At 50.9% G+C, this 14,524-nt stretch overlaps 1 protein-coding gene across 10 annotated transcripts in view; it reads left to right on the top strand.

The window, feature by feature from the left end:
* The window catches only part of ARHGEF25 (Rho guanine nucleotide exchange factor 25), a 96,875-nt gene that overhangs the window by 55,082 nt on the left and 27,269 nt on the right, over positions 1–14,524 (top strand). For 9 of the 10 annotated variants that reach the window (XM_060272159.1, XM_060272160.1, XM_060272158.1 and 6 more), the window contains 2 exons: positions 4,217–4,530; positions 13,846–13,923. In XM_060272159.1, coding sequence (XP_060128142.1) covers positions 4,217–4,530; positions 13,846–13,923 — 392 coding nt within the window. Of the gene's footprint in view, positions 1–4,216; positions 4,531–9,075; positions 9,956–13,845; positions 13,924–14,524 lie in introns of those variants that run through there. The other variant, XM_060272164.1, reaches the window with a different exon arrangement.

Below are 14,524 nucleotides of genomic sequence, written 5' to 3'. Positions count from 1 at the left end.
CTACACACACTCTTTCCAGGTGTCATTCTAGACTGCCGGCATGCTTGGGTCTTGTGTTAGCTAGTCTTTCTCAGGGGTCCCCAGACTTACCGGGCTTCGGGCCGGTGCCCGCCGCACCGACCGCGCGGCGGAGAGTAGGGGAGTGCGCGCGCAGCGGGCCGGAGGGCGGGGGAGTGCGCGCCCGTGCGCATGCGCACACGCACACGGCCGGGGGAAAATCGTCGAAAATCACTTGTGCGCATGCGTATGGGCCTCCCCCGACCCGGAAGTGCATCGGAAATGACCTCTTCTGGGTTGGGAGAGGCCCATACGCATGCGCACAAAGGATTTTCGGCGATTTTTTGCCAATTTTGAAGATCGCCGCCGCGCCACGCGCCGTAAGAGCGGGCGGCGGCAGCGGGCGGCGGGGGTCGTCGCGGGCCGGATTGGGAGGCTAATTGGGCCGCATCCGGCCTGGGGGCCGTAGTCTGGGGACCCCTGGTCTTTCTGATACTTTCTTTAAAGAGCCTGGAACTAGAGATTGTATGCTTGTAATAAACAAACAGGATGAGGCAGGGCTTTACTAGAGTCTCATTCTTACTCTGGTGGTTGGTCTGTTTCTGGGCTGACCCAGATTGTAGATGGGGAGTCTTGGGTGACTGAATGCTCTTGCAGACAAAATAATTTTCTCCACATAGATTTTTTTTTAAAAAAATAATTATCTCCACATAGAAATTTAGGGTGTTGGAGTGGTGTTGGTGGTGGAGACTAGCTTTCTATGTGGTGGGATTTTTTAATATGGAGGAGTATTCAATCAATATGACCTCTCATCTGCAGTCTGAAGCAGTTTAGCCCAGATGCAGGTTCACCACCTGTGTGGGCAGTTGGCCTAAGACTTTGGGAGAATGAGGTCGCAGGCTGCAGAGAAGGCATTGTTTGCTGCACTTTGCAGGTGCTAATTGGTTATTTCTAAGCCTAGCAATTGGTCCTAGCAATGTCATAGACATGTGTACTGTGGCCAGTTGCCATAGCAACATCCCTCACACTGACATGTCAGTTTCCAAGGTGGGGTCAGGTGCCTGTGGCTTGACACATCTCGGGTTCCTGATGCAGGTAGTTATTTCAGGAGAAAGTGTCATCCCGCTGCATTGCATTATTGCCTTCTGCTGGATGCTTGCTAGGCTGTTCCTGCAGAGTTCCTCTGGGGGAGCATGGCTGCCCCTTTGCTCACCTTTGCCTGCATCGCTTTGCTTATGTGGACATCTTTCAGCACATGCCCACCTGCGTGCATTCATGATCTTTCTAGGCATATGGGGCCACTTCACAAGACCATACAGAAAATGGGCTAAAGGCAAACTTCTGCTGTTGACGTTAAGCAGATCATCTGTCCCTCTAAAGTTAGTTAGATGGGACACTGACTTGGACCCACACCTGAGCCGCTATTACATATGATAAGAGGATTAGTTTGCATCTTCCTGTTGATCATTTCATGACTGCAACATCAAGGGGTTGATTTGCATGTGCAAACAGGCAATCTCAGACCCATTAGAACATTACTGGCAACTTTCATGAAAGTCCATTCACAAATTCGGTATGGTTAAGTGAGAGAGTCTCTGAGTAGGACTAGGGAGACCCAGGTTCAGATCTTTCCCTGGCCATGCAGCCCACTGGGTGATCTCCTCTCTCAGCCTGACCTATCTCAGCAGGGTTGTTGTGAGGCTAAAATGGGAGGAAGAGAAGTGGATACAGAAGTACTATATGCACTCCTGGTGGCAGGATGGGATCAAAATGTCATAAATGGATTACGCTGCCAGTCATCAGTGCCTGGTGTGTGTGTGTGTGTGTGTGTGTGTACGTGCGTGCATGCATGCAACGGTCATTTTTCTTAAATCTGATGACTGGTAGCTGAATGTGGGAAATGATTATGTATAAAAGCCTTGCATTGTGAGATGATGTCAAGTGAAATGAAAGTTTCACCTGCGGATAGTGTATCTGGGATGGTCCCATTCACAAGTAGTTCCAAATAATTACTAAATCGTACCCCAAGCATACAATAATGAAGGGTAGAGAAATACCAAGTGGGGCACATGCATATGTGAAGTAGGCACAGCCCCTTTGGAGGAAGAGCAAAGTGTCTGCATGATGTTAAACAGTAAGTGGGTATCTTGAGATGTGAGCTGCTTGAACCTGCTGTCATAGATCTGTATGCCTGTGTTGTTTCTCCAGCTTACACCACCATTTTCTAATAGAACAGCTTTCCTCACACCAAATCTTTAAGGCCATTTGCTATGTTTATCACAGCTTTCAAGGGAACATAACCCTGCAATTTCCAGCTTTTCATTCTAAATGTTGAGATTGGGCATTACCATTTTCTAACAGTGCTGGAGTGACACTAATATACTGTATGCTTTTGACCACTTCCAAACTGTGTTGACGTTGTTCCAACTGAGTTTGCCAAGGAGATGGATGCAGAGCTGACCTTGTAGCCTGATCAGGCATCATGTGTATAAGAACCCAAAAGGCCATGCCCCATAACAGTGCAGGTGTGGAGCTTAGCAAAGTTTAGCGATGTTCAGTTCTGACAAGGGGAGTGCAAGGTGATGTCTTCTTAATAAAGTGTTAATGGCTCTGAAGGAGGTAATCTTAGCTGCTGAAGGAGCCATGTGGGGTTTTGCCCTGTGAATAGCAGTGAATTGAGAGAAGCAGAAACCACCCACCTCCTTCCCATGGCTTCTTTAACCATATTGTGCATTCCAATACGTCTCTGTTCTACAAAGTGGAGATATTCATTTTAGCAGGGTGGAGGGGGGGAACCATCAAAAGTGATGTAATTCTGTTCACTTCTGTACTCACTTTGAATTCTCACACTGATTGGGCAGAGGCTGTAAGCTCCAGCAGCTATCTGAAAATGCAGAGCAGGTCTCACAGGCCAGGGCTACGATCTGGAGAGGCTCACAGTACAGCAGTCTTGGGGGTATGTGTGTGTATTGGATTGTTTGCTTGTTTTTGTTGTAGTTTTTATCATGTATTTTGTGCTTTTATATTGTATTTATTTGTTGTGAACTGCTCTGATATCTGTAGCTGAAGGGCAGTATGCATATTTAATAAACAATAATTTTCTGAAGCTAAGGGGGTCTGGGTCTGATCAGTACCTTGATTTAGACTGCCTGGGAATCCCAGGCAGGTCAGGAAATAAAAGTACTGTAATAGCAAAGGTCTTCTACAGGCTTGCTGTCTGAGATCCATTTTACTAGAAATACCAGGGGCTTGAATCTGGGAGTTTCTGCCTGCAAATAATGTGTTTTCATCCCTGAGCTATGGCCTGCTCCTTCTAACGCCTTGGATCTCAGGTGGAGCACTTCAGGTCAATGAGGTCCTCCAAGCCTCTCCAATGCAGCCTCTCCCAGGCCACACTTGCCCCTGGTCCTTCTGTAGACCCTCTTCAGTTGCTTTTGCATGTCCAGAATTGTCAGGATGCTGTCAGCGGCTCCTGGCTGGTTGCCCAGGAAAGTATAAGACAAGAAAATGTTTCTTACATGTTTTTTATTTCAGTCTTTACAGAGAGAGGCTATAGAACCCAGCCTCTTGGTTAATGGCATTGTCCCGAGTGAATGAGGTGTCTTCATTCGTCGTCATCATCACCTCCCCTATGGGTGCTCCTATGTGCCCTCTGTCTTTGAGCTCTTTGCTCTCCTACTTTTAAGGCTCACCGGGTTCTGGGAGATGGAGGGTCTGGAATGCTTTCAATGATATGTCAGCCAGGTGTTGCTCCGGCTCTCCCATGGTTTCCCAGCTTTTCCCCTCATCTGCCTCTGAGCTGTGACCTCCCTCAAACCACTGTCTATCCTTTCTTCCTCCTCCTCCATGGAAGGCTCAGGATGGGGAGGTCACCTCCACCATTCCTCCTCCGCCCAGTCCCTGACAGAATGTGCCATTGAACTGTAATGACAACCAGGCTTGCCTGGTTGGAGTGAGATGGGTGGATATGGAGTGTAGCTTACTGTGCAAAGTTAAGAGTTGCATGTTCCATTGAGAGGATGCCTGTGAGGGCTGCAAAGTGTTCCGTGCCCTGCCTTGTGCATGCATTTGGGAGGAAGGGTTTCCAGACCAAAGGGTGTGCCTTCGTCTGGGAAGCCTCGAGACCAGCCTCCTTCCCCTTTCCAGATTTGTGTGTGCTTTGAGTACGTTACAAAATCCGTCCATGTTCTCACTGGTTGTGCCTGTCCTCTTCCTGCAGATCCTTACTCCATCGCAGGCAGCGATGGCAGCCTCTCTGCCTCCGTGGCTTCCATCCAGCCACAGGCATCCAGCAGCTCAGCTCCCAGCTCCCCCGCCTCCCGCCACTCGGTCAGCACCCTCAAGAAATGGCTGACCAACCCCGTGCGCAAGCTAAGTGCTGGCGGGCTACCTCGGGGCGAACGCCCACTCAGGAAACAAGATGGCCGGGCTCGGCGGCATGGGCGCCAGGAAGATCGCAAGAGCATCGACTTGGGCCTTCTGGGGCAAACAGAGGGGCCCTTTGCTGTCCCGCCGCAGGAGTCGGTAGGCACGGTGAGAGCAGAAAAATGCAGAGCTAGAAGCTATCTTGTTTCCCTTCTGGACTAGCTACCCACAAGCCCCCTGCAGATGAGTTTTGGCAACTGAGACAGAAACATGCCAGAAGCAGGGGGGCTAACATCCTACACAAGTATGCCCATAGAGCAGTGTCCATCAGCTTCCACCAAACTAGACATGCTATCTGATGGGAGTGGCAGGAAAAAACATCTGGAGGGTGTTCCGAGTTGGCAGAGGCTGTCACAAAGCAAACAGAGCACCTCTCTGTGGTGCAGTGGGTCAGTGTCTCTGGCCATTAACCAGAAGGGTTTGAGCCCACCCAGCGCTGTGGGCAGGTTTCCTGCATTGCAGGGGGTTGGACCAGATGACCTTTGTGCTCCCTTCCAGCTCTACAATTCTATGATATCATAGGACAAGTAAGCCAAGTCACGTGATGTAAGAGAAGACCACCACCATAATCTGCCCAAGGGAGCAGGGGGGAGGAAAATTGCAAGGCCAAATGTGGTCATTGGGGAAATCCTGAACATGAGCAGAACTCATTGACAACACCCATCACTGAATTGTCCGAAGGAATATGTAAAATGACCTCTGCGCCATCCAGCATTCTTGCTTCATTGCAGCTTTTCTTTATGTCCGCAATATATTGTGTATGTGTGTGTGAAGGAGAGGGTGTGGGTTTCTCCTTTCTCATCCCAGCTGGTAACTACTGAAGCACCAGAGCTATTGCACTTTCCCCTGCATGAATCTCCCCTGGTTACTAATTCTCCCCTGCAACTTCACCCCTCTCCTGCAGAGAGGTCACTGAATTTCATTTTAATATGGAACCAGGCTGGGGAATGTGAAGGTCTGTTCTGTAAAGCTTGGTTGGCACTGTGTACCTAGCAGCAGCACTTAGCTCTGGCACTGCAAATTGGGTTGTCAACTTGGTGTCCCCCAGATAATGGGAGTTGTAGTGCACAACATCTGGATGGCACCACGTTGACTAGCCCTGCTGTAGACGCAGTTGTAGGGGGAACAGGAGGGGAAGCCAAAGGTCCATAGTACCTATTAGACCTTTTGCTGTTTGTGGGCTGAAAAAACAATCTCTCTTCCTCTCCCCCATTTTATAATTTGCTCGTCTCTGTACTGTGATAGACGATGTGGGTGTCCTCTGACATACTGTATCTTCATAGCTGCCAAGTCCGGATCGTAAAGATCCGGGATCCGCAGCGCGCACATGACCGGAAGTTGCGTGACGCAACTTCCGGTGGTGCTTCGCCCTTCTATGGGCACCAGAAAATGGCGGCGCCAGCGCCGGAAGTCACTTCCGCGCATGACCGGAAACACGTAAAAGCGACTTCCGACGCCGGCGCCGCCATTTTCTGATGCCCATAGAAGGGCAAACCACAACCGGAAGTCGCGTCACGCAACTTCCGGTCATGCGCGGAAGCGACTTCCGGCGCCGGCGCAGCCATTTTCTGGTGCCCATAGAAGGGCAAAGCGGCACCAGAAAAATGGCCGCCAGGAAGAAGCAAATTAAAGGGACAATGCCAGGATTTTCCGCCAAACGGGAGACCGCCGGGAAACGGTAAGAAAAAAGGGGTTTTCCCGGCGGATATCTTTGAAGCACATCCTTTCTCCAAAAGAATTCTGGGCAATGTAGTTTGCCTCTTGCAGAGTTGCCGTTCCCAGCAACAACAACCTACAGTTTTGAGGGAAAGAACGTGCTCCAAATATAAAGGTTTTGTGTGTGTCGCAGCCACAGCCTGATTTCTTTCCTCATCTGGCACCAGATGAGGAAAAAACAAAAAATGCTTCTGGGCCCACCTGAAAGTGCTTTCATATAAACAACAAAATACAGTGGTCCCTCGACTTACGAAGTACTTGAAATTCCGTGTTACGAATGAAAAAAAATGGCCGCATGCTTACATTTTTTTCGACATCCGAAAGGAAAACCGTTGCGGTTTAGATGGGGTTTACTCGACTTACGAATTTTTTCGTTTCCGATGCATTCCTATGGGGAAACCGCTTTTTTAACTTACAAACTTTTCAACCTACGAATGTGCATTCGGAACAGATTAAATTCGTAAGTCGAGGGACCACTGTAAAGTTAATCCAAAGGATTGCCTTTTCTAATACGAGACTACCTTTCTAAGGCGATCTTAAACGGAAGTTATCTTGTGCGTAGCAACGGTCCCTGAAATATTTGGTTGGAAGCAAAGTGAGGGCCTTTCTGGTAGCTGCACCCAAACTTTGGTAACTCCTAAGGGAAGCCTGCCTGAACACCTTATTTTGTCCCCCCCCCCCAGTGTAAATTCCATTTATAACCCTTTTTGTTAAGGGTTTTGTTTATTTTGTTGGAAGCTGGTTGTTTTTATCAGGTTCCTTTGGATGACATTTAGAAATCTCTGCTGCTGCTGGGTTTTTTTTGGGGGGGGGATTAGTTTTTTAAGGTGTTGGTTTTTTCTTTCATTGTTTTACCTGATAGTTATTGGACTCTTTTTGAGTAAAGTGAGGATATAAATCAGAACACCCATACGCAAACCCTAAACACTCTATTTTTTCAGTTTTTGACAGAAATTTTCTAAGTTTACATGACTAGTGTCTGTTCCATTTCCTTGTTACCACCACCCCATGGAGCCTTTTTGCTTTAAAACCAAACACCATCAAGATACTTAAAATCCCAAATAATGAAAAGAGAATAGATGGTGCATAATTAAGCAGTTGCACTTGATTTACATAATTCTGATTGAAGGATTTAAGTATCCCAGTGGGAAATTTTGGATTTTTAAAGAGTACTGGAGGAGGCAGAATAAACAGTTCTGATTACTCTTAAAGGCTAATATTACTTTACAGTGGTACCTCTACTTATGAATAACTCTACTTACGAATGTTTCTACTTATGAATGGAGCTCCGTCCGCCATCTTGGATGCGGTTTAGATAGGATTTTTTCTACTTACGAATTTTTAGATAGGATTTTTTCTACTTACGAATTTTTCCTCCCAATGCATTCCTATGGGATTCGACTTACAATTTTTTTCGACTTACAAATGTGTGTTCGGAACGCATTAAATTCGTAAGTAGAGGTACCACTGTATTCTTGCTGCCTTAGGGTCAAACTACATGAGGGGAGGGTTTAACCCCTCCCATGCCTCTCCCAGGACATTTTGCCCCTCTGCAGGGCTTACTTCAAGCTGTCAAACCCAGCGGGGGGTGGAATAAATAAAAAATGGTCAGGGAGGGGTTAATTGGTGGGTAGGGGAAAACATGCCTTGCCCACCCACCAGCTGTCCCCTGCAGATTTCCCTACCCATGTATATAGGCAAAGGAAAAAAACATAATAATAATAATAATAATAATAATAATAATAATAATAATAATTTATTTATACCCTGCCCATCTGGCTGGGTTTCCCCACCCACTCTGGGCAGCTTCCAACAAAATATTAAATACCATAGTCTGTCAAACATTAAAAGCTTCCCTAAACAGGGCTGCCTTCAGATGTCTTCTAAAAGTCTGGTAGTTGTTTTTCTCTTTGACCTCTGGTGGGAGTGTGTTCCACAGGGCGGGTGCCACCACCGAGAAGGCCCTCTGCCTGGTTCCCTGTAACTTGGCTTCTCGCAGTGAGGGAACCGCCAGAAGGCCCTTGGCACTTGTCACAGATGGGGTGTTGGCTACTCCCGAGTAAGCACTCCACACATCCTCTGGATTTTCATAGTTTTATTGTGCATGCTATATACAGTGGTGAGATGTCTCAAATCATGTCTGCTCTGCATGGGGCAGAAGCCCACAATGGCGTCTCGTGGGCTCTGACCCCCCTTTTAAGACTCCAAACGCCCCTCCTCCTTGCTCTATGGGTCCTCCGTGGTCCCAAACCAGGCTCCTGAGGTGCCGTTCTCTCTCCTCCCTCCTTTCCAGCCCCTGCTGAAGCTAGCTCCTCCCCTGCTTCCCTGCTACCAACCTGGAGCTGAGCCACCAGGACTCTGCAGAGCCCTGGACCCGTCTTAACCCTTCCTGTTCCTGATTTGAACTCCCAGACTTGCTGCTGCTCTCCCATCTGGTGGAAGTAAGCAGAGTGGGCTGCTCTCTGCAAGCCCTCTCTCTTACATCCACCCCCCCTCCAGGCTCCCCCCCCTTCCTGAGGCCTGGTTTGCCTGGTCTGATGTCTGTAAAGAGGGCTGGAAGCCTGACAGGTCTTCCTCCTCTGTAGTGTGTGTAAAATCCTGTTCCCCGTCGGTGCTGGGTGGCTGGTCCGTGTAGTTCCTTCCGTTGTCATCCTCCTCCTCCCTCTGGAAAATTGCTTCCGATTCCCGGAGGGCTCCTTGGGTCTGCGTCTCCCCTGCTCCCCACCTGGGATCGCCCTCCCCCTCTGTGTTCCCTGTGCTACTGACGTGTGGTGGTTTGGGTCTGTGGGAGAAAGGAGCGTGCAGTTCCAGTGTGCGGTCCTCCCCTTGCATGGTGTGCGTGGTTGCCTCCGCGTTTTGGGAAGCAGGAGTGCCCTGCCTGGCCATCAGACATTTTAACCCCCCCTCCCCCCACCGGGAGCCCGGGCTCGCTGTGGCACTGTAGACCTCCTCCTCTTCCTTTCTTTCTGGAACCTCTTGGCTGCCTTCTCCCTCCACCCTTCTGTCTAGTGTCTTTTGTGTGATTTCCTCCCCCTCCCTCCTGTCAGCGTCTTGTGTTGGATGTGTGTCACGTCCTCTGAACCTTGGGCTTTCCCTAAAGTGTGAGAGCAAAGACCTGTGACCCACGGGATGGACCTTTCTCGCTGTAGGTGCTTCCCCCCTGAAGGTGACAGGGTTGATCTGTGTCAGAACCTTGAAGGGCCCCAGCCTTCTGGGTGCCAGCTTCTTCCCCCTTCCCCCCATGGGAAGGCCTTCTGACCACAGCCAGACCCTGTCCCCTCCGTGGAAGACCTTCTCCAGTCCCCTGTGATGGTCTGCCCCCTCCTTGTAAGCCTCATTGCCCCTTGCCACGTCTCCATCCAGTTGTTGGTGTACTGTCTCCCTCCTCTCACCCCATGCCTCAATAGGAGGTCCCCCAATCTCCCCCTCCCCCTGCTCTGGGAAGGCTCTGGGGTTTCGCCCAAGACTGGCCTTACTGGGTGTGAGCCTCGTGAAGACATGTACTGCATGCCCCTCCGTGGGGTTGTCATGATATTGCTTGAGAATCTTCCCTCTGAGGGAGTCCTGGGGCATATACCGGGCATCATTGCTAAAGAGTAACCCCTCTTTCTCGGCAAGCCCTTCCCCTGCCCCCTTTTTCTCCCTCAAGTCCCTCCGTATGTTCTGGGTAAAAGTGTCCTCTTTGGTGAGTTGGCTCAGTTTCTCTTCCTGCATCCCCGCCTCTGCGTCGTTCCATCCGCCTGGGGAGCTGATGTGGTGCGATCCTGAGGATTCTCCTTCTTTCCTGCAGTGCTCCTTGCCGTCTGCATCTCCAAAGGTGAGATCTCCCCGGCGCTGGCTGCCCACAGGGTCATTGTCCATTAAGTCCAAAGCTAGCACTTCTGCGTGCTTGTTCACTGTCATCTTCCGAGAGGGGGTCTGTTGCGTGACCTCACCCTCCTGCAATTCCCGGTCGCCTACGGTCAAGACGCTCATGGGCAGCTCCCTTGGGAAAATGGGAATCTGATCCTGCTTAGCCAAGTCCACCGATAGGAAATCGTTGCTGCTGCCCCTGCGGAGAAGCCCGACTGTCTCCTGGGTCTGGCCTCTTGGCAGCTGCAGACTCACTTCCATCTCTTTGTCGTGCTGTGGGGTGTTACAGGAGGGCTCAGTTGTTGGTGCTCTGCCTGGCCCCTCCCCTCCTGATCTGGCATCCAGGCTTGTGTCTGTGCCTGCCTGCTCTCGCCATTCCTTCCTCTGGGGGCAGTGTTCCACCCAGTGGCTGGGTGCATTGTAAAGGCATCTCCCGCCTTTCTCTTCCCTCTGTTTTCCCGCGTCAGCGTTTGAAAGTACCCGCGCGCGGGCTTTGTCCCTCTGCATCACATCTGGCTGGAGGGGGCTGTGCTGTGCTGCAGCTGCCTCCCCGGGACTGTATGGGAACTTGTGGCCGCTGCCTTTCCCCTCCGTCTGTCCCCTCTGCCCGGACTCGCCTCTCAGCCTCCTGCACTTCCACGCCACCATGCCTCTCAGTCTTAGAGCCAGCTTGTGCTGAGGGTCGCCCTACAAAGTGCTGGCCCGTCCAGAGTGTCCTCTCTGCTTGTCCAGCCTCCGCTCCTCTGGCTTGGCTGTGTTCCGAGCTGCTCGGTTCACTAAGCTTGGCTTCCCCTGTGCCCGGGTGCCTACCTGGTGCTTGAGCCGTTCCATAGTTGCAGGGTGCTGGCAACTCATGCCAATCCTCCCTCGGCATCTCTCTCTTCTGCTTTAGATGCTGCCAACTTCATGCCGGCTGCTACATTTGCAGCCCTCTTCCCTCGGGGTAGCCATCAAGAGATTGTGGGCTTGCTGTCACAGATGGGGTGTTGGCTACTCCCGAGTAAGCACTCCACACATCCTCTGGATTTTCATAGTTTTATTGTGCATGCTATATACAGTGGTGAGATGTCTCAAATCATGTCTGCTCTGCATGGGGCAGAAGCCCACAATGGCGTCTCGTGGGCTCTGACCCCCCTTTTAAGACTCCAAACGCCCCTCCTCCTTGCTCTATGGGTCCTCCGTGGTCCCAAACCAGGCTCCTGAGGTGCCGTTCTCTCTCCTCCCTCCTTTCCAGCCCCTGCTGAAGCTAGCTCCTCCCCTGCTTCCCTGCTACCAACCTGGAGCTGAGCCACCAGGACTCTGCAGAGCCCTGGACCCGTCTTAACCCTTCCTGTTCCTGATTTGAACTCCCAGACTTGCTGCTGCTCTCCCATCTGGTGGAAGTAAGCAGAGTGGGCTGCTCTCTGCAAGCCCTCTCTCTTACAGCACTGGACCTCAGTGTCCGGGCAGAACGATGGGGGTGGAGACACTCCTTCAGGTATACTGGGCCAAGGCCATTTAGGGCTGTAAAGGTCAGCACCAACACTTTGAATTGTGCCCAGAAAGGTAAAGGGACCCCTGACCATTAGGTCTAGTCGTGACCGACTGGGGTTGCGGCGCTCATCTTGCGTTATTGGCCGAGGGAGCCGGCGTACAGCTTCCGGGTCATGTGGCCAGCATGACAAAGCCGCTTCTGGCAAACCAGAGCAGCACATGGAAACGCTGTTTACCTTCCTGCTTGGAGAGGTACTGTCAGGGGGACTCCCTACAGGGACCCTCCCCCAGTCATCCTGACCAGCACTTCGCCCAGTGACAGCACAAGCAGCGAGTCAGGAGGAGGGAATGAGGAATGGAGCGGAGTGGAGAGGGGGCTCCAAAACGTATCAAAGCCTCAACATTGACCAAGCTGGCCAGAAGAGGAAGGGCAGCACAGGATAGTGTCGGAGCCTCAGCAACGCTCCAGCCAAGGGACGGGAGAAGGAACGCAGCCCCTTCTGGCACCCACATTGGGTCATGCACCCAGACGTAGGGCAAGGGGGTGGCGTTTTGGGGTTCCCAGACTATTATGCTGGCGCAAAAGCAGACAAGCGCCATTGCCGGGTTCTGAATCAGACTAGGCAGTCATGTTTTCTGATGTCTCTGCACTGTAAAAAGTATGCACAATAAAGCTCTTAAAGACAGAGCAGACTGGAGCGTCTTGCTCCAACAATCCCCTGACAGGTACCTACAGTATTTATCTACATGCACTTTGACGTGCTTTCGAACTGCTAGGTTGGCAGGAGCTGGGCCCGAGCAACGGGAGCTCACCCCATCGCAGGGATTCAAACCGCCGACCTTCTGATCAGCAAGCCCTAGGCTCAGTGGTTTAACCCACAGCGCCACCTGCATCCCAGAAATGTACTGGGAGCCAATGTAGGTCTCGGCGGCTGCTCCCAGTCACCAGTCTAGCTGCCGCATTCTGGATTAGTTGTAATTTCCAGGTCACCTTCAAAGATAGCCCCACATAGAGCACATTGTGGTAGTCCAAGTGGGAGATAACTAGAGCATGCACCACTCTGGTGAGACAGTCCACGGGCAGATAGGGTCTCAGCCTGCGTACCCGAAGGAGCTGGTAGACAGCTGCCCTGGACACAGAATTGACCTGCGCCTCCATCGACAGCTGCACAATTAGGAGCCTTGTGCACTGGCCTTCAGAAGGTGAGGGGCTGTTCGAATTTTGCTATACAGTGGTACCTCTGGTTAAGAACTTAATTCGTTCTGGAGGTCTGTTCTTAACGTGAAACTGTTCTTAACCTGAGGTACCACTTTCGCTAATGGGGCCTCACACCGCAGCGGCACCATTTCTGTTCTCATCCTGAAGTAAAGTTCTTAACCCGAGGTACTATTTCTGGGTTAGCAGAGTCTGTAACCTGAAGCGTCTGTAACCTGAAGTGTCTGTAACCTGAAGCGTCTGTAACCCAAGGTACCACTGTACACATTTGTGGAAAGGTGCTAACAGTGGGAACTCTGGTTTGATCTGTAAGTAGTACGGACTGGCAAATGCTTACAGTAGTGGCTGGTCCAGTAGAGCCGGGCAGGCACTGCTGCACCAACCTCACTTTGCTCTTACCACTTGTCTGCCTTTTTACTTATTCCAAAGAGCGGCACTGGCTGTTGGCTTCATCCTCCTTAGGGCTCATCCAGACTTCCTTTCCTGCTAGGCTTCTAGGTCTGACCTTCAAAGCTCCACATCCCAGCAGTTTTTGTTGTTGTCACCATCCTGGTACTTTCCCCGGGAAAGCCCTTGTTTTACCACTGAATCAGAGCAAACAACAATCATAGTTTGCTCTGATTTAGTGGTAAAATGCAGGTTTTCTCCGGGAAAGATCAGGGTGAAAAAAGAGGGGCTGCTCAGAAATGGATATTTAAAGCACAGGCCTGTGCCTGGATAGTGTGGCACAAAAGAAAGCACCACACCTCCGCTTGGCCCTTGCCTAGAGCAGGTCCAAGGGGTTTTCCACTTGACCCACACTTTCTAGGAACAGGTCTGAGCGGCTGCCCCCCCCCCAAACAGCAGGACCTAAGGAACCATGGATAAGCCCCTGGTCTCAGTATTGGGTCGTGCACAACTGAGCAAGAGAGAAGGATGGGGAGAAAATGAGAATTACGTAGTTAGCTCTGCCTGTCATTGACTCTGGCACCTCCTACTGTTAGCTTCCATGCCTTCTGCCCTAACACTACGAACAGGGTATTTGGATGGCAGGTTCTAGTAATGCAGTTCTCATAGGATGACTGATGATTTGGACAGGGATTGTGGGGGGGAGAGAATTCCCTGTGGCCCCTGGAAGGCTGAGCTGGGCTGCCACCCTTGTCTAACATTCTTCTCTTGCATTACAGGATAGCACTGCTCATCTCCCAGACGTTTCCCTGTTCTCCAGCCAGCTAGAAGGGGATGGCTCAGGAAAACACACCCAGGTGAGCTGGAGGGTGAGGGATGGGAGCAAAGTAGGAAGCAACGTTGTCTTGCACCAGGTTGAGGAGGCAACAATCCTCCCTCTTCTCCATGGGACCCCAGAGAGGCCTACAGTAGCTATGTGTCCTGCTTTACAGAGAACAGCTCTCTATTTTGAAGGTGGGGGAGCAGTCCTATGTTTGAAAGTGTTCTCTTTCTGAGGGCTTCCCAGTCCATGTCTAATTGAAGGGCAAAAGACCATAAAAGGGGATAAAGCAGAGGCCTTGAAGTTGCCCATCAAATGTTATCAGCTCCTGGTCAGCAGACACTACCAGTGATTTTCCTCTTGCCCCACTTCTTTCCCAGGCAAATGCCAGTCCAGAGAAATCCCAAATTGCTGTTTGCTGTGATTGAATGCTAAAGAGTGGTTTTTTGGGGGGTGGCGGGAGCAGCAAACGTGGAAGTGTGGAGAGGGGCACACAAGTCACTTTATGTCTTCCCCACCATGGTGAGATGGACTGTATTTCCACAAACAATTTCATGCAAATTGGTGTCCCTTTTTGTGATGCAAATCTTTTGGGGGCTGGGTTGTGTGTGTGCAACACATAGCTGGCCATCCTAGAA

Source organism: Zootoca vivipara, chromosome 2, assembly GCF_963506605.1.
Source record: "Zootoca vivipara chromosome 2, rZooViv1.1, whole genome shotgun sequence".
Classification (NCBI taxonomy): domain Eukaryota; kingdom Metazoa; phylum Chordata; class Lepidosauria; order Squamata; family Lacertidae; genus Zootoca; species Zootoca vivipara.
Note: the sequence above shows the minus strand (reverse complement) of the source record. Positions and strands in the feature narration are given on the sequence as shown.